Genomic DNA, 14,766 nt, shown 5'->3' on the forward strand with positions numbered 1-14,766 from the left:
AAAGTACATAGATACAGAATTTTTAAATGCTGGAATGGGGTATATTGAAATGTAATTCCTGCGCGCTGTAGCTATATCCAAAAATGAATTCTTTTTTTTATTGCATTTTGATGATAGCAAACAAATTATGGATTTCCTTCCACTTCTAAAATCATTTCATAACCTCTGAGAAAATGGCCTTTGTTAATACTATTTATCACTTATATAGAGCTGAAAGGTGTTTTACATTTTGACTTTTCATAGATGCTCCCTGCTCAGAAGAGCTTACAATCTTAGGACAGACAGACAAGACATATAGGGTTAAAGATGCAGAACCCAAGGTGAAAGGGATTAGAGGTTGAAGGCAGTCTCAAAGAGGTGGGCTTTTAACTGGGCCTTGAACACTGACAGAGATGGAGCCTACCACAGGGATTCAGGCAGCTTGTTCAAGCACACAGCGTAGCAAGGCAGAAGGGACAGAGTCTGGAGTTGGCGGAGGAAGAGAATGGCACAGATAGGAGGGACTTATCAGCTGAGTGGAGCTCACGGTGGTGGGGGAGAACATAGGGGAGATAAGTGAAGGGAGATAGTGAGGGGCAGCCGAGTGAATGCATTTGTAGATCAGTAAGAGGAGTTTGAATTGTATTTGGAAACAGATAGGAAGCCAGTGAAGGGACTTTAGGAGAGGGGTAACGTGAGTATGACTGCTTTCACGGAATATAAATCTGCAGGGGAACGAGATATCTAAGCGGAAGGCCTCATAGTAGCGAGTTGCAATAGTCTAATAATGAGATGATGAGAGCATGGACAAGGGTTTTTTTTTTGGTAGTGTGCTCAGAGAGGAAGAGTCGAATTTTGGTAATATTATAGAGGAAGAAACGGCAGGTTTTAGCAATATATTGTATCTGGGCAGTGAGTGTTATTTTGCCACTGTAGTTGAAAAGAGTGTTGTTTTATTTTGCAAAGTGCCAATTTACAGAATTGTAGTGCTATGTTTTGATTAAACCATGTCAACGAAGTGTGGAATTTTCAAGTGTAGAACTCTGAGCCATCATGAAATTCCAATTTCCACAGAAGAAAACTCCAAAAGAAATCCATGAATGTATGATGCAAACATTGAGTGACAAATGCCCTTCATACTCCATAGTGAAGAAGTGGTGCAAATATTCAGTGTGGAGATTTCAAGACCGAAAATGCAGCAAGGTCTGGGAGGCCTCATATGGCATCAACTCCTGAAATGGTTGACCATGTCCATGACCTGATTTTGACAGATTGGCAAATCGACCAAAACAGTTGCTGAGACATTACATATACACAGAGAACATGTTGGATGCATAATTCACGAGCAGCTGGGTATACAACAAGCTGTCGATCAAGTGGATGCCCAAATGTTTGAATGCTGATGAGAAACGACATTGAGTGGACACTTCCAAATTGATTTTGCAGCATTTTCAGTGAGCTGATACCAAGTTTTTGGAACGACCAGTTACTTTTGATGAAACATGGTTACACCACTATGATCTGGAGACAAAACAACGGTCTATGCAAGGGCGGAACTCAGGCCAAGGCCAAGAAAATTCATGCGCCAACAATCAGCAAATGACCAATGGCTGCTTTTTGGTCATATAAGAATACAACGTGAAAATATCTGCCGACACCTAAAGGAAATTGTATGACCCCCTTACTGAGAGAACCTAAACACCTCCCTCTCCTTTCCTATCTCTGGCTTATCTGCAAAAATGTGTCTGGCTCCTAAAACGTCCCTGAATGATCTCGCTTTGGCTCTTATGCAGGAGACAAGAGACTGAGCACTTATAGTAAGAAGAAATAATATTTTTAATACTAAGCTTAGAGAAAGTTCCTAAAACGTCCCTACAGGTGCTGAAAATCTGATATGCCATGGGGTCCTCACATTCCTTTCACAGACCCTCAGAGATTCTCTCTTCTCTTTATTTCCAAGATAAGCATGGCCAGAGTGCTAAATATATTTATATTACCAATGATTAATAATTTTATAATTCACTCACACGAACGTCATGGCCACAGTGTTGTAATGACTATCTTCCAAGGGGCCAAACTGTTAATGCAGAATACTACTGTAACTTGCTGTGCCGATTAAAGGAGGCATTGAATGAAAAAAGGAGAGGGAAGCTGCGGAAAGGAGTTCTCTTTTGGCAAGACAATACACCTGCTCACAAGGCTGGCAAAAAAATGGATGTTTTGACGCATTTGGAGTTTCAGTGCCTAGACCAGGGGTGTCCAACCTTTTGGCTTCCCTGGGCCACATTGGCCGAAAAAATTTTTCTGGGGCCACGCAAACGCTGCAGCAAGACAGAGGGGGGAGCTGGCAAGACGGTAAACACCCAGGGGCAGCAGAGGAAAACACTGCATCGCCCTCGACCGGGGCTGCGTAAAATACTTCACGTGGCCGCAGGTTGGACACCCCTGGCCTAGACCATCCACCCTACTCTCCAGATCTTGCTCCATCTGACTTATTTTCTCTTTCCATTTCCAAACTTCAAAAAGAGTTTGAAAGGGCGACAATTTTCAAGTGATTCGGAGGCAGTTACAGCAGCGGAGCAATTTCAGTGACCAGACATCAGGTTATTTTTGGAAGGGTTACAGAAACTTCAGATACAACGTGCCAAGTGTGTTGAACTTAGGGGGTGAACATGTAGAATAACTTGTAAGTTGACTCCACATCATTCCCTTCTTGGTTGGGCTGAGAACCTTTCAGCTCCCCGTTATAGCTGGCGATTTCCCGATAAATATTTGCAGATAGCTGGCCGGGAGCTGTTCCCAGCCAGCTGAACAGTGCTGAATATCGAGCCCATTGATTTTATTGTACATCATCTTGACTTACATTGTTTAAAAAAAAAAAGAAGGCAGTTTGATTAAACATTAATAAACTATAAGCTTAACACATGAATCAGCATGTGCTAATTAGAGAAAACAAAAGCTTTAAGTGCTTTTGAGTATTAGCATTTAACATGGGTCGATTTATACATTAACCCCCTAATTCTAAAAAGTTGTGTGTCCTAATTTGACTAGTATGCAAATTTGCATACGCATCTTGTAGAATGTCAGTTGTGCATATAAATTAATTAGGTAATGAGACATTAATTGATGTTAACAAGCAATAATAGTTTAGAATTGTCCTTAAGTGGTGCTAATTTGCACCAATGAGCAGGTACGCCTAAAACATTCCACAGCAGGGAGTGTGGGCCTGGGAAGAGCATGGACAGATTAGGCAATTAGATATCTGGGTTATATTACTAGTATTTATTATTTCTACCAGACTACACAGTGCTGTGCATTAAGCACACAAGATACAGTCCCTGCTTGAGAGAGCTTACAATCTAATTATGACAGACATACAGGACAGATGGTGAATCTTTGTATGTTTAGGTATGGGATTACAGAAGGGACGATGAGGCAGAGAGGGTAAGGGATTACAGAGGAAATGGCAAACATTTCTTTTTGTGTTTTGCAAGTTGGTAAGGTTAGGACTTAAATGAAGCTTTGAAGAAGCAGGCTTTAAGACTGGATTTGCATACCGCCAGAGACGGAGCCTGATGCACCATGCCAGGCAGGTTGTTCCATGTGTGTGGCGCAGCAAGGCAGAAGGGAAGGGGTTGGCAGTAGAGGAGAGGGAGGAGTAGAGGAGAGAGACGTACCCAATGTTTGGCGTTCTCGGGGCGGGGTGTAGGGAGAGATACTGAGGAGCCACAGAGTGGATACACTTATACATCAGTAAGAGGAGTTTGGAATTGTTTGCAGAAACGGACTGGGAGCCAGTGAAGCGACTTGAGGGAGTGTCACGACCCTGGTGGAATATGAGCCATGCAGCAGAATTCTGAACTGATTGAAGAGGGGAGAGATGGCTTGGCTTAGAAGACCTGCAAGAAGCAAGTTGCAATAATATACTGTCGAATACTCCATGTATGCACCTAATTACCTACCGAGGAAAGATTGAGGAAAAAGACCCTTAGGGAGACCCTCAGGAGAATTAAACCTACCATAAGGTTTATGGACTTTGTAAAAAGTACATAAATCCCTGTCAGCACAAACAATACTTTTGCAAGAGGACTTCATCTTTGCCCTACAAGCCGACAATTATCTGCTGATGGTGACACTTGACAGTTATTCTGTTAAGAGAATTTCCAAGAAATGCTTGGGCCATGGTCAAAATGACATGAACTGTAGATAAAGCTGCTTACAAGGAAGATTAGGAGGGAGGGTGAGGGTGCCCCCACCCTCAGGGATCATTGACCTTAGTACAGGGGTGTCAAAGTCCCTCCTCGAGGGCCGCAATCCAGTCAGGTTTTCAGAATTTCCCCAATGAATATGCATGAGATCTATTAGCATGCAATGAAAGCAGTGCACGCAAATAGATCTCATGCATAGTCATTGGGGAAATCCTGAAAACCCGACTGGATTGCGGCCCTCAAGGAGGGACTTTGACACCCCTGCCTTAGTATTAAGAAAGCATTGTCAGGGAAAATAGAGAAGTCAAGGTGGCACCAAGCTTCATTATGACTCAACTGCAATTATATATATCATCCAATCATTAAATATGATAAAAGTATGCAAAGCCAATGAAAATTAAGGATGTAATTAGTAGCTATGCAAGACTTCGGACCACAGGCTACTAAGTTTGGTTATAAAAGGTCCAGCTTAGTTCTTTAAAAGGTAGAATGGACTGGGCAGCACATGACACACTGGTGCTCTGTGTTACCACTCCGTTAACCTAACTGCTGTTAACTATATCCTATTTGGATACTATTTTTTATGTAAGCTGTCTTTTGTTTATTACTATTAAACATATATTATATACAGCAATTGGGTTGTCGGTGCGAGGTCATTTAAATACATTGAAGGCTTTGCAGCGGTCTTCACTACAATTAGGCGCAAGCATTTACACCTGCCATTGACCTATAGCGGAGAAAGTGCACGTGCCTACGGTTGGTTGCGTAAAAAATGGACTAAGCTAATATTGTATAACAGTTGCACATAGTGGCGTAGCGTGCACTTCTTCCCTCCCCCATACCTCTTTAACTTTCTCGGTGCAAACAGCATCACCAACTTGCCGCCCACATCGGCGCTGCCTTTGATATCCCTTCCTAGGCGTGGGACCTGGAAATGATGTCAGAGGGAGAGCCGACACTGGGGCGAGCAGCAGGTTAGTGGTTGCCCTTGCCAGTGAAGAGCTAAGGTACACTGGCACGGTGGGGGAAGGAGTGGGAAGGAACGGGGGAGGGGTGCCAGCGCCTCCACCAAGATGGTGCCCAGGGCAAACTGCCTCCTCTTACTATGCCACTGGTTGCACACACAATTGCTATTATAGAATTCACACTTTGCATAAAGTTAGGCTGATGAGTGCTATCTATATAGAGAATTACCCTTATGTGCCTAATGCACTCTATTATAAAGGCTCCCCAGTTTAAGCATACTCAAGTGTATATGTGTAAACCTCCAACTTAAGGCACTTAGACCTTTCTAATGCATGCCACTCGGTTGTAACATAGAAACATAGAAAGATGACGGCAGAAAAGGGCTACAGCCCATCAAGTCTGCCCACTCTTCTGACCCACCCCTTCAAGTCTGAGTGCTAATGACCCAGTTCCTTAGCTCGACCCCCGTAGGGATCCTACGTGGATGTCCCATTTATTTTTAAAGTTGAGCATGCTGGTGGCCTTGACCACCTGCACCGGAAGTTTGTTCCAGTGATCTACTACCCTTTCTGTGAAGAAATACTTCCTGGTGTCACCATTAAATATAGAAACATGCATACAATGCGCACATTACAAATAAATGCCTGAAAAGAGCGGGGAAACAAATTCACAAAAAAATCCAAAAATGAACCAAAATTTTTTTTTAGGCTTTGCATATCCCCTACAAGGTCCCTTAGGCCTTGACGGCATTCATCTGCATCCACCAGTCACGATATTAAGAGACGTCAACTGGCTCCATGTTTTCAAATCCAGGTTTTGTTTGATCCTTGAAGGCATGCAAGAACTTGTACTAGGCCTCCTCTCTTGGAAACCAGACCTACGCAGCCCTAAAGACAATGGAGAAGGGGGAAAATCCCAGATTGTCTGGATGAGGGACGAAGCATGTGTGGAATCCCAATTAACTTTTTCTGCGGCAGGGAAGGAAAAAATGGCGTTCAATGGGAACCCTATGTTACGTCTGCTAGTTAAAGTAAATGTGAAGAGCTCTAGGTGCTCACAGACTAGACAAAGAAATCAGACGAGCAGGTAGAGATGACACAAGACTTCATTCTGAGCTTTTATAGTTAATGACTTTTCATGTGGTCTCTTCCAAATTTGTATTGGCAGAACGATGACAAGAACTTCAGGCGTGGACCATCCTGGAGGAGACAGTTTCCACCACGGGAGGTTCATGGAATCAGCATGATGCCCGGCTCTTCAGAAACACTGCCAGCAGGGTTCAGATTAACTACCACGTCAGGGCAGTCACGGAAAATTGCAACCGACGGTAGGAGTCTCTGTTTGTCCTCGGGGTCTAGAAGACTATTTTATCGATTTACCTTGAAACACATCTGACAGTCAAAATACATATGATGCTCACTGCCAGACCATGGGAGGGGGGAAAGGAGAGAGATGCCAGACCACTGGATGGGGAAGAGGGGGAGGAGAGAGATGTCAGACCAAGGAAAGGAAGGAGAGAGGGATTCCAGACTAAGGCAGGGGGAGCGTAAGGGAAAGTCAGAGAGGCTGAGGAAGAAGAGATGAGGCTTTGGAGCAGGGCTGGAGGTAGAGCAAGGCAGGGCAGAATGGGACTGGGCTATGTGTCCAGGTTTTTGTGTCTCAAAATATGGAAACCCTAACAATGGAAGCAGTGCATGCAAATAGATCTCATGCAAATTCATTGGGGAAAACCTGAAAACCTGACTGGATTGTGGCCCTCGAGGACCAACGTTGAACAACCCTGCTCTAAATCATAGTGTCATTCACAAAAAAAGAGATCTCCGATAAAATTGTCTCACAGAAGCAGTTATAATAATGAGAGAGAAAATAAAAATCGGAAGCACATGACATTTGTCTCCTTCCTACTTTTCTTTTGTACTCTTCCCCCCCACCCCTGCCCACAAGAAGGCAAGTGGAACAGAGTGTGGTGCAGTGGTTAAAGCTACAGCATCAGCCCCCTGAGATTGTGGGTTCAAACTCACGCTGCTCCTTGTGACCCTGGGCAAGTCACTTAATCCTCCCATTGCCCCAGCTCCATTAGATAGATTGTGAACCTACCAGGACAGATGGAAAAATGCTTGAGTATCTGAATAAACTCATGTAAATCATTCTGAGCTCTCCTGGGAGAAAGGTATAGAAATTGAATAGATAGTCTGAAAAGATTCTGGTAACCAGAGCTGATACTGTGATGTCGCAATGCCTCATTCCACCAATAAGAGCCAACCTCATCAGTGATGTCATAATGTCTTGATTGTCCTTTACTTGGCTCACTTCTAATACATTTTGATTTCTAGAGTGGTGCAGTGGTTAAAGCTACAGCCTCAGCACCCTGAGGTTGTGGGTTCAAACCCACGCTGCTCCTTGTGACCCTGGGCAAGTCACTTAATCCCCCCATTGCCCCAGGTAGATTAGATAGATTGTGAGCCCACTGGGACAGACGGGGGAAAATGCTTGAGTACCTGAATAAATTCGTATAAACCATTCTGAGCGCCCCTGGGAGAATGGTGGAGAAAATTGAATGAATAAATAGTATGAAAAGTTTCAGTCTCTGATAAACCAGAGCTGGTATTGTGACACACAATGCCTCATTCCACTAATGCCTAAAAGCCAACCTCATCAGTGATGTCACAATGGCTTGATTGTCCTATACTTGGCTCACTTTTTTTTACATTTTAATTTCTAGACTGGTGCAGTAGTTAAAGCTACAGCCTCAGTACCCTGCAGTTGTGGGTTCAAACCCGCACTGCTCCTTGTGACCCTGGGCAAGTCATTTAATCCTGCCATTTTCCCCAGGTACTTTACATAGATTTTGAGCCCTCCAGGATAGACAGGAAAAAAAATGCTTGAGTACCTGAATAAATTCATGTAAACCAGGGATCTCAAAGTCCCTCCTTGAGGGCCGCAATCCAGTCGGGTTTTCAGGATTTCCCCAGTGAATATGCATGAGATCTATGTGCATGCACTGCTTTCAATGCATATTCATTGGGGAAATCCTGAAAACCCCACTGGATTGCGGCCCTCAAGGAGGGACTTTGAGATCCCTGATGTAAACCATTCTGAGCTCCCCTGTGAGAATGGTAGAGAAAATTGAATGAATAAATTAAAAAACCACACATTTTTTTTCAAAATGTCTCTCTAGATGTAATGCAGGAATTTTCCCCCCCCCCCCCCCCTCTGTTTACAGCTGCTTCCTCAGGAATGCAGAGGTTAGACAACTCCACAGTTCGCACCTACTCCTGTTGAGAAGTTTAGGAAAGGGACTTTGCACTGAACTGCTGTAAGTATACACTGGTTCGCGTGAAGCATCACATGGCTTGAATGTGTAAACGCTTGCAGGTCTTTAAGTTCCCAGGCTACGCAGCAGCACTATCGTAAATTGCATAACACAGTTATAATACATCCAGAGCTACGTAAGAATTATTGGCACCGACACCGACCCTGACTTTAGGGCATTCTACTTTCAATGCATATGAACGTCCCAGAATGCCAAACGGACATCCGTATGCCTGAAAAATCTAAATCCCAATTTTGCAAAAGCAGGATTTGGACATCAGACACGTACTACAAAAAGCAAGGAAAGTGCTGTGGGAGTGTTTTGGGCAGGACTAGGGAAGGCCCAAACTCAAAACGTCCTGTCTGATTAGCTGGCCACTGGAGGGATTAAGGCAGGACACCTCCATAATCCTCCAGTGGTTACTGTCCCCACCCCCTCCCTCTAGTAGAGCATCACACATGTGTCTTAAGTAGCCTTTTGGGTGGGCTAGTGAATCATAGAGTGGAGGACTGAGGCCCATAAGGCACTCTAGCTACAACATCTATGGTATAAGCGTGAGACCATCAAAACCCACCCAAACCCTACTATACTGCCATATAGGTGCCACCTGCAGCCATAAGGGTTATTGAGGTGTTACACAGGTGGGTATAGTAGATTGAGGGGGGTATAGTAGATTGAGGGGCGCACCATAATTTATAAGGGGGTTATGGTAAAAAAATGATTTTTTTTTTAGTCTTCACATGTTGAGGAAAGCGAGATCCTGCCTCCGCCAACAACATTTTGCTGTCCTTGTACAATCAATCATTCTTTCCAGACTGGACTATTGTAATTCCATCTATCTAAGTCTAACCAAGAAAAATCTTCAAAGACTTCAGCGATCCAGAACGCTGCAGCTAGGTTGATCTTCGCAAAAAGCAAATTGATCCTGTTTCCCCCACTTCTGTCAAAACTCACTGGCTTCCGGTGATTTCTAGGATTCACTTTAAATGTACTGCCTAATTTTCAAGATCCTACATGGCATTCTTCCTCCCCTAATCCCACTATCCTGGAATTCTTCGAGACCTGACACTACCAGATCTGCCCACATACTCAAACTATCCTTCCCCTCATTAAAAGGCGTTATGTATGCAGGTAAATTAGGGAAATCCCTTTTCTTCAAATTCACTGAGCTTTGGAATAACCTCCCTGCCGCGCTGCGGAACCTAGGCTCATTCCAATTATTCCAAAAGCACCTGGCGCTTCTCCAAAACATAAAGCTATCTATTTAAAATGTAAAGCTTCATAACCTCTAATTTCTTATTATGTCCTTCCTTGTTTATTGAATTTACCTGTAATTTACGTGTCGAGCTCTATCTTTATGGAGATGATGTGGTATACAAACTTAAGGTTTAGTGTAGTGTATGGTAAGATAACCATCTGGCATCTGTAGTTCACAGCAGTGCCTTTTAAGGTGTTCCATTACTTTGTTGAGATGTCTATGTGGCCAGTCCATTACTATGCTGGCCCCTCCCATGTCCGAATAGTCTACATTTGGATGTTTTCAACATGGATATTTTTGCTGATCGAAAATGAGGTATAAAATTAGATGTTCTGACAGCCAAGATGTCGAAGTAGACAATTTTCAAAAAATATATTTGGACATCCAGCAATTTTCCATTCGAAAATGGCCATTTATGTTCCTCCAACTTTGGATGTCCAGCTAGAAATATCCAAGTTGGACTAAGATGTTTGCTTGTTTTTAAAAGGCCCCCCTCCATGTGACTAGGATTGTGTATAGAGAAAGATTGATGGTCGTTTGTCTAGTGGGTACAGCAAAGGGGTGCAAATGGGGGTTCAAATCCTGGATGGGGAATGGATGGAGATTGTAGCTTTCCGTTGACATGGAAGTTCTTATATAGTAACTTAAGACATCAGAAAAGGCAAAGCCGTTAAGGCCACACCAGCAGCATATCTCGGTTATATATATATATATATATATAAATCAAAAGTGTTGTGTATTAAATCAAAAGATGATCTCCCCTATGTCAAACAATAAAAAATCTTAAATATCGATTTTTATATACATTCTTTATTATAAAGACACACAATGAACACCAATTTTTTTTTTTTTAAATAATCATACATGCTCTGGTAGTGGAAGAAGATAGCCTGGATATCTCAAGGCATCATTGCAGCCATAGGCAGTGGAACACTTTTTTGTTTGGGGGGGGGGGGGAGGGAGTCCAAAAGCTCCGCCCTAGACCCCGTCGCCATAATAATGGTACTAATTGTAAATGCCATTTCTTCCATTCATTTTTCATATATACTCCTCCAAATCCATCTCTCATTATCTCCCTTCACCAAATCCATCTCTCATTATCTCCCTTCCCCAAGTCCATCTCTCCCTGTCCCTCACAAATCTGACATTTTGCCCCTCCCTCCCTACTCCGTTCCTCACATCTCTCCCTCCTGCCCTCATCTGAGTCCAACATCTCTCCTTTCCCTCATGCCCTCTCCCCAAGTCCTATATGCTCCCTCTTTACCTTCTTACTCGTCCCACGAATCTGAAATGTCTCGGGTGGAGCTTTAATTCTAGGGCACTCTGATGGAAGAGGCACCTTGCTATTGGTCAGCGTGCCTACTGGTCGACTCTCTCTGCTGTGTCCTCCTGCCGCCGGCCCCTTCTCTCCATTGCGGCTAATGGAAACAAGAAGATGTCAGAGAGGGCAGGCCGCAGTAAAGAGAAGACGCCGAGGCAGTGCAGCGCTTTTTTATAAGAAATTAAAGGTAGACACGGGGGGAGTAGATGTTAGCAAAGGGACACGGCCGAGAGTGCCGACCAGCAGGCATGCTGGCCGGTAGCAAGATGTTACTCCAGCCTCACAAGAAGTGCTTCTTTCTCCGCAGAATTGCTGTTGGACCCTGTTATATTACCAGCAATTATGGGGGAGGCCTTGGCCCCTGTAGCTTCCCACCCACCATTCCAACACCTATGATTGCACCTTCCCTAACCTCCTCCACTTTAAATAAAATAAATATCCTGTCTTAAATATAATGTATTCATAAAAATAACTGCTGCCCCAAAAATATTTAGTACTTCTATCCAGCATTGCTGTCAGATATCCATTACCAGAAACATTCCACCTTGGCAAGTGTCCATTGTCCAAATCCCAATAGGTCCCAAGTGATCAAATCAAAAGCATCAACAAATCATACAAAGAAAGACGAGCATATGACAATACAGAAACAATAATTATAGTATATGTATATAGATGGTATAAATAGGTAAGGTGTACATATATTTAGCTCAGGTATTGTAACACCTTTACTGAAGCTCGAAATTTACTCTCCAGTCATTAGGCAGATTAGAAGCTTCCAATAAACAAAACAATTCACAACTTTTTTCATCACTGTTTCTCTTCAGTCAAATACGGTGCAATCACTCAAATATATTGTAAAATCTCTATAACATAGCAGAATTAGAAAAGGCACAAAGAAGGGCAACCAAAAACGATTAAGGAGCTGGAATGACTCACCTGAGGAAGGGCTAAAGAGGTTAGGGCTTTTGAGCTTGAAGAAGAGATGGGTGAGAGAGACACGTGAGAGGTCTACAAAATCATAAGAACATAAGATTTGCCGCTTCTGGGTCAGACCAGTGGTCCATCGTGCCCAGCAGTCCACTCACGCGGCGGCCCTTAGGTCAAAGACCAGTGCTCTGTTCCAGTAGGAACTTATCCAACCTTGTTGTGAATCCCTGAAGGGTGCTTTCCCCTATAACAGCCTCCGGAAGAGCGTTCCAGGTTTCTACCCACTTTCTGAGTCAAGAAGAACTTCCTTACGTTTGTACGGAATCTTTTCCCTTCTAACTTTAGCGAGTGCCCTCTTGTTTTCTTCACCTTGGAGAGGGTGAACAATCTCTCTTTCTCTACTAAGTCAATTCCCTTCAATATCTTGAAAGTTTCGATCATGTCCCCTCTCAGTCTCCTCTTCTCAAGGGAGAAGAGGCCCAGTTTCTCTAGCCTTTCGTTGTACGGCAACTCCCCTAGTCCCTGAACAGAGTTGTACGAGCAAATAGTAAATATTCAATTTCTTTTCCAGAAAGTAATAAAACTAAGGGACACTCCATGAAGTTAACATTGCAATACTTTTAAAACAAATAGGAGAACATATTTTTTTTCACTCCACAAATATCCCTCTCCACTTTTACAAAATTATGCAAGAGGTTTTTAGCGCTGGCTGGCATGCTCTGTGCTTCTCCGACGCACATAGAAACTCTATGACCGTTGGAGCAGCGCAGACATTCGGCGCACCGGCCAGTGCTAAAATCCTCTTGCGCGGTTTTGTAAAAGGGGGAGATAATTAGGCTATGTAACATGTTGGTAGAGGATTTGGTTAAAGCAATTGGAGTAGATAGGTTTAAAAAGGGTTGGACAAGTTCCTGGAGATAGTCCGTAAAGGTAGATCTGGCGAAAGCCAATGCTTATCGCTGGGGAAAAATAGCATGAAATCTTGTAACTTCTTGGGACAAAACACTGCGGTGAAACTTATCTTTGGGAAATGAAAATTTGATCATGTCTCTCCTTTGTTTAGAAAGCTACATTGGCTTCCTGTTCGCTTAAGGATCCAATTTAAATGCGCAAGTTTATTTTCAGTCTTCTTTATGGAATATTTGATCCTCTGATTCCCTTACATTGGAATGCCTATAGAACCTGCTATTTGAGGAACACACAAGTACAAATTATTGTTTCCCTCTTTCAAGAGAATTAAATCAGCTGGGAAACTTTGTCAGTCCTATGTTTTCAAGTTGGTAGAGATTTGGAATGGACTTCTTGGTGTTATTAGAATGATAGCCCAATTGCAATTATTTTGGAAAACCTTAAAAACCCTGCTATTCTCACAATATCTAATTAGCTTACCTGCAAGATTTCCTTCAATGATAGACTAAACTAATTTTTATGATCTTTTATTTCATGTTTATTCTAGTCTCTTGACTTCTTGCCAACCGAGTCGAGATCTGATGCGAGATGACCCGGTATATAAACTGAAGATTATATTAGACTCTCTAGCAGGCACCTGTGACTTGGGTTGGCCACTATTTGAAGCAGGACACTTGTCGAGATGGACCTTTGGTATGGTGATTCTCATGTAAACTCTTTTTCTAATCTCTTTCTAGATGGCATCACCCTATCGCTCTCTGCTTGGGGGACCATATGAAAAAGGACAGAGTGGGAATTTGAACTGTTATCCCAGGTACACAGACGAAACAAATGAAAACCTCCGAGCCTAAAATGTGAAATCCTTTTCCTATGTTTATCGGTCAGCTAATTTAACACAAAAGTAAGACGACGACCAGGTCATTTTTAAAGAAACAAGTGGTGTTGTCATCGTGACGTGTGCAATGATGCGCAACCGATGCTTTTTTAAAAATGGGACACATTTTTACATTACGTTCCATTTTGTTTCCTTGTAATATACTAGAGATTTTACATATTTACTGTGTATTTATTTTAAGACGTGTAAATGGTTATAAATATTAATTTTTTTAAAGAATAAAAGCCTACATGACATGGAGCCTGTGTGCAAACACCTGACAAACACCTTGTCAATGCTGCTTTTTGTAAATAACTCCATCCCGCCGTTTCTACAGTTTATGACTTGTAACAGTAATAAGTAGGTTTAGCAAAAATAAAGCTGTGTCAACATGTTCCTAATGAAGAAAGAATGTAATATATACAGCTAGACACCTGCCTCTGATGCAGTAGCTTCAAACAGTTTAGCTCGAGAAAGATGCCAAAAATGAACTTGGGAATATGGGAAACCACTGTGCTGGATCGTCTTCAGAAATACATATAGTGTGTGTGTATATATAATATATACATATAATATATTATTATTATTATTAACTGTTTACAAGAATACAGTAGAAAAATACTGACAATTGCTAATATACATTTTTAAAAAATCCTAGATTATCTATGGACCCAGAACCTTACCTACTAATATATTTTTATTTTCTTCTGAGATCTTTGCAATATCACCCCCCCTCCTCCCCCAGCGCCTCTCAAAAAGTCCTGCTATGGTTTCCTAAAAACACACGTCCTTTAAACCCCCTTTATGTTTTTTCAGTGGTAACGGGGGGTTTTGTCGAACGTTGAGTTTTACCATTATGCCTTGTTGAGGACTTCTCTTGAAGTCAGATTCAGCAGAAGAAATTAAACAGAAAGACAGGAGCAATCACTGTAGTCAGTAGTGAGTTAAAATACTAAAAAAAAAAAACCAAAAAAAAGACCTCATTCTTGAGCATTTGTTACCAACTGTGGC

The 14,766-nt window shown here is 42.5% G+C and overlaps 1 protein-coding gene across 1 annotated transcript in view; it reads left to right on the plus strand.

The window, feature by feature from the left end:
* PPFIA2 (PTPRF interacting protein alpha 2) overlaps positions 1-14,012 on the plus strand; it is a 447,553-nt gene extending 433,541 nt beyond the window's left edge. Inside the window, 3 exon segments of the mRNA XM_033951535.1 lie at positions 6,321-6,480; positions 8,377-8,469; positions 13,619-14,012. Of these exon segments, the coding sequence (XP_033807426.1) occupies positions 6,321-6,480; positions 8,377-8,435 (219 nt within the window). The 3' untranslated portion in view covers positions 8,436-8,469; positions 13,619-14,012.
* Positions 14,013-14,766: the final 754 nt, after the last annotated feature.

This window comes from Geotrypetes seraphini, chromosome 7 (assembly GCF_902459505.1).
Source record: "Geotrypetes seraphini chromosome 7, aGeoSer1.1, whole genome shotgun sequence".
NCBI classification, from domain to species: Eukaryota; Metazoa; Chordata; class Amphibia; order Gymnophiona; family Dermophiidae; genus Geotrypetes; species Geotrypetes seraphini.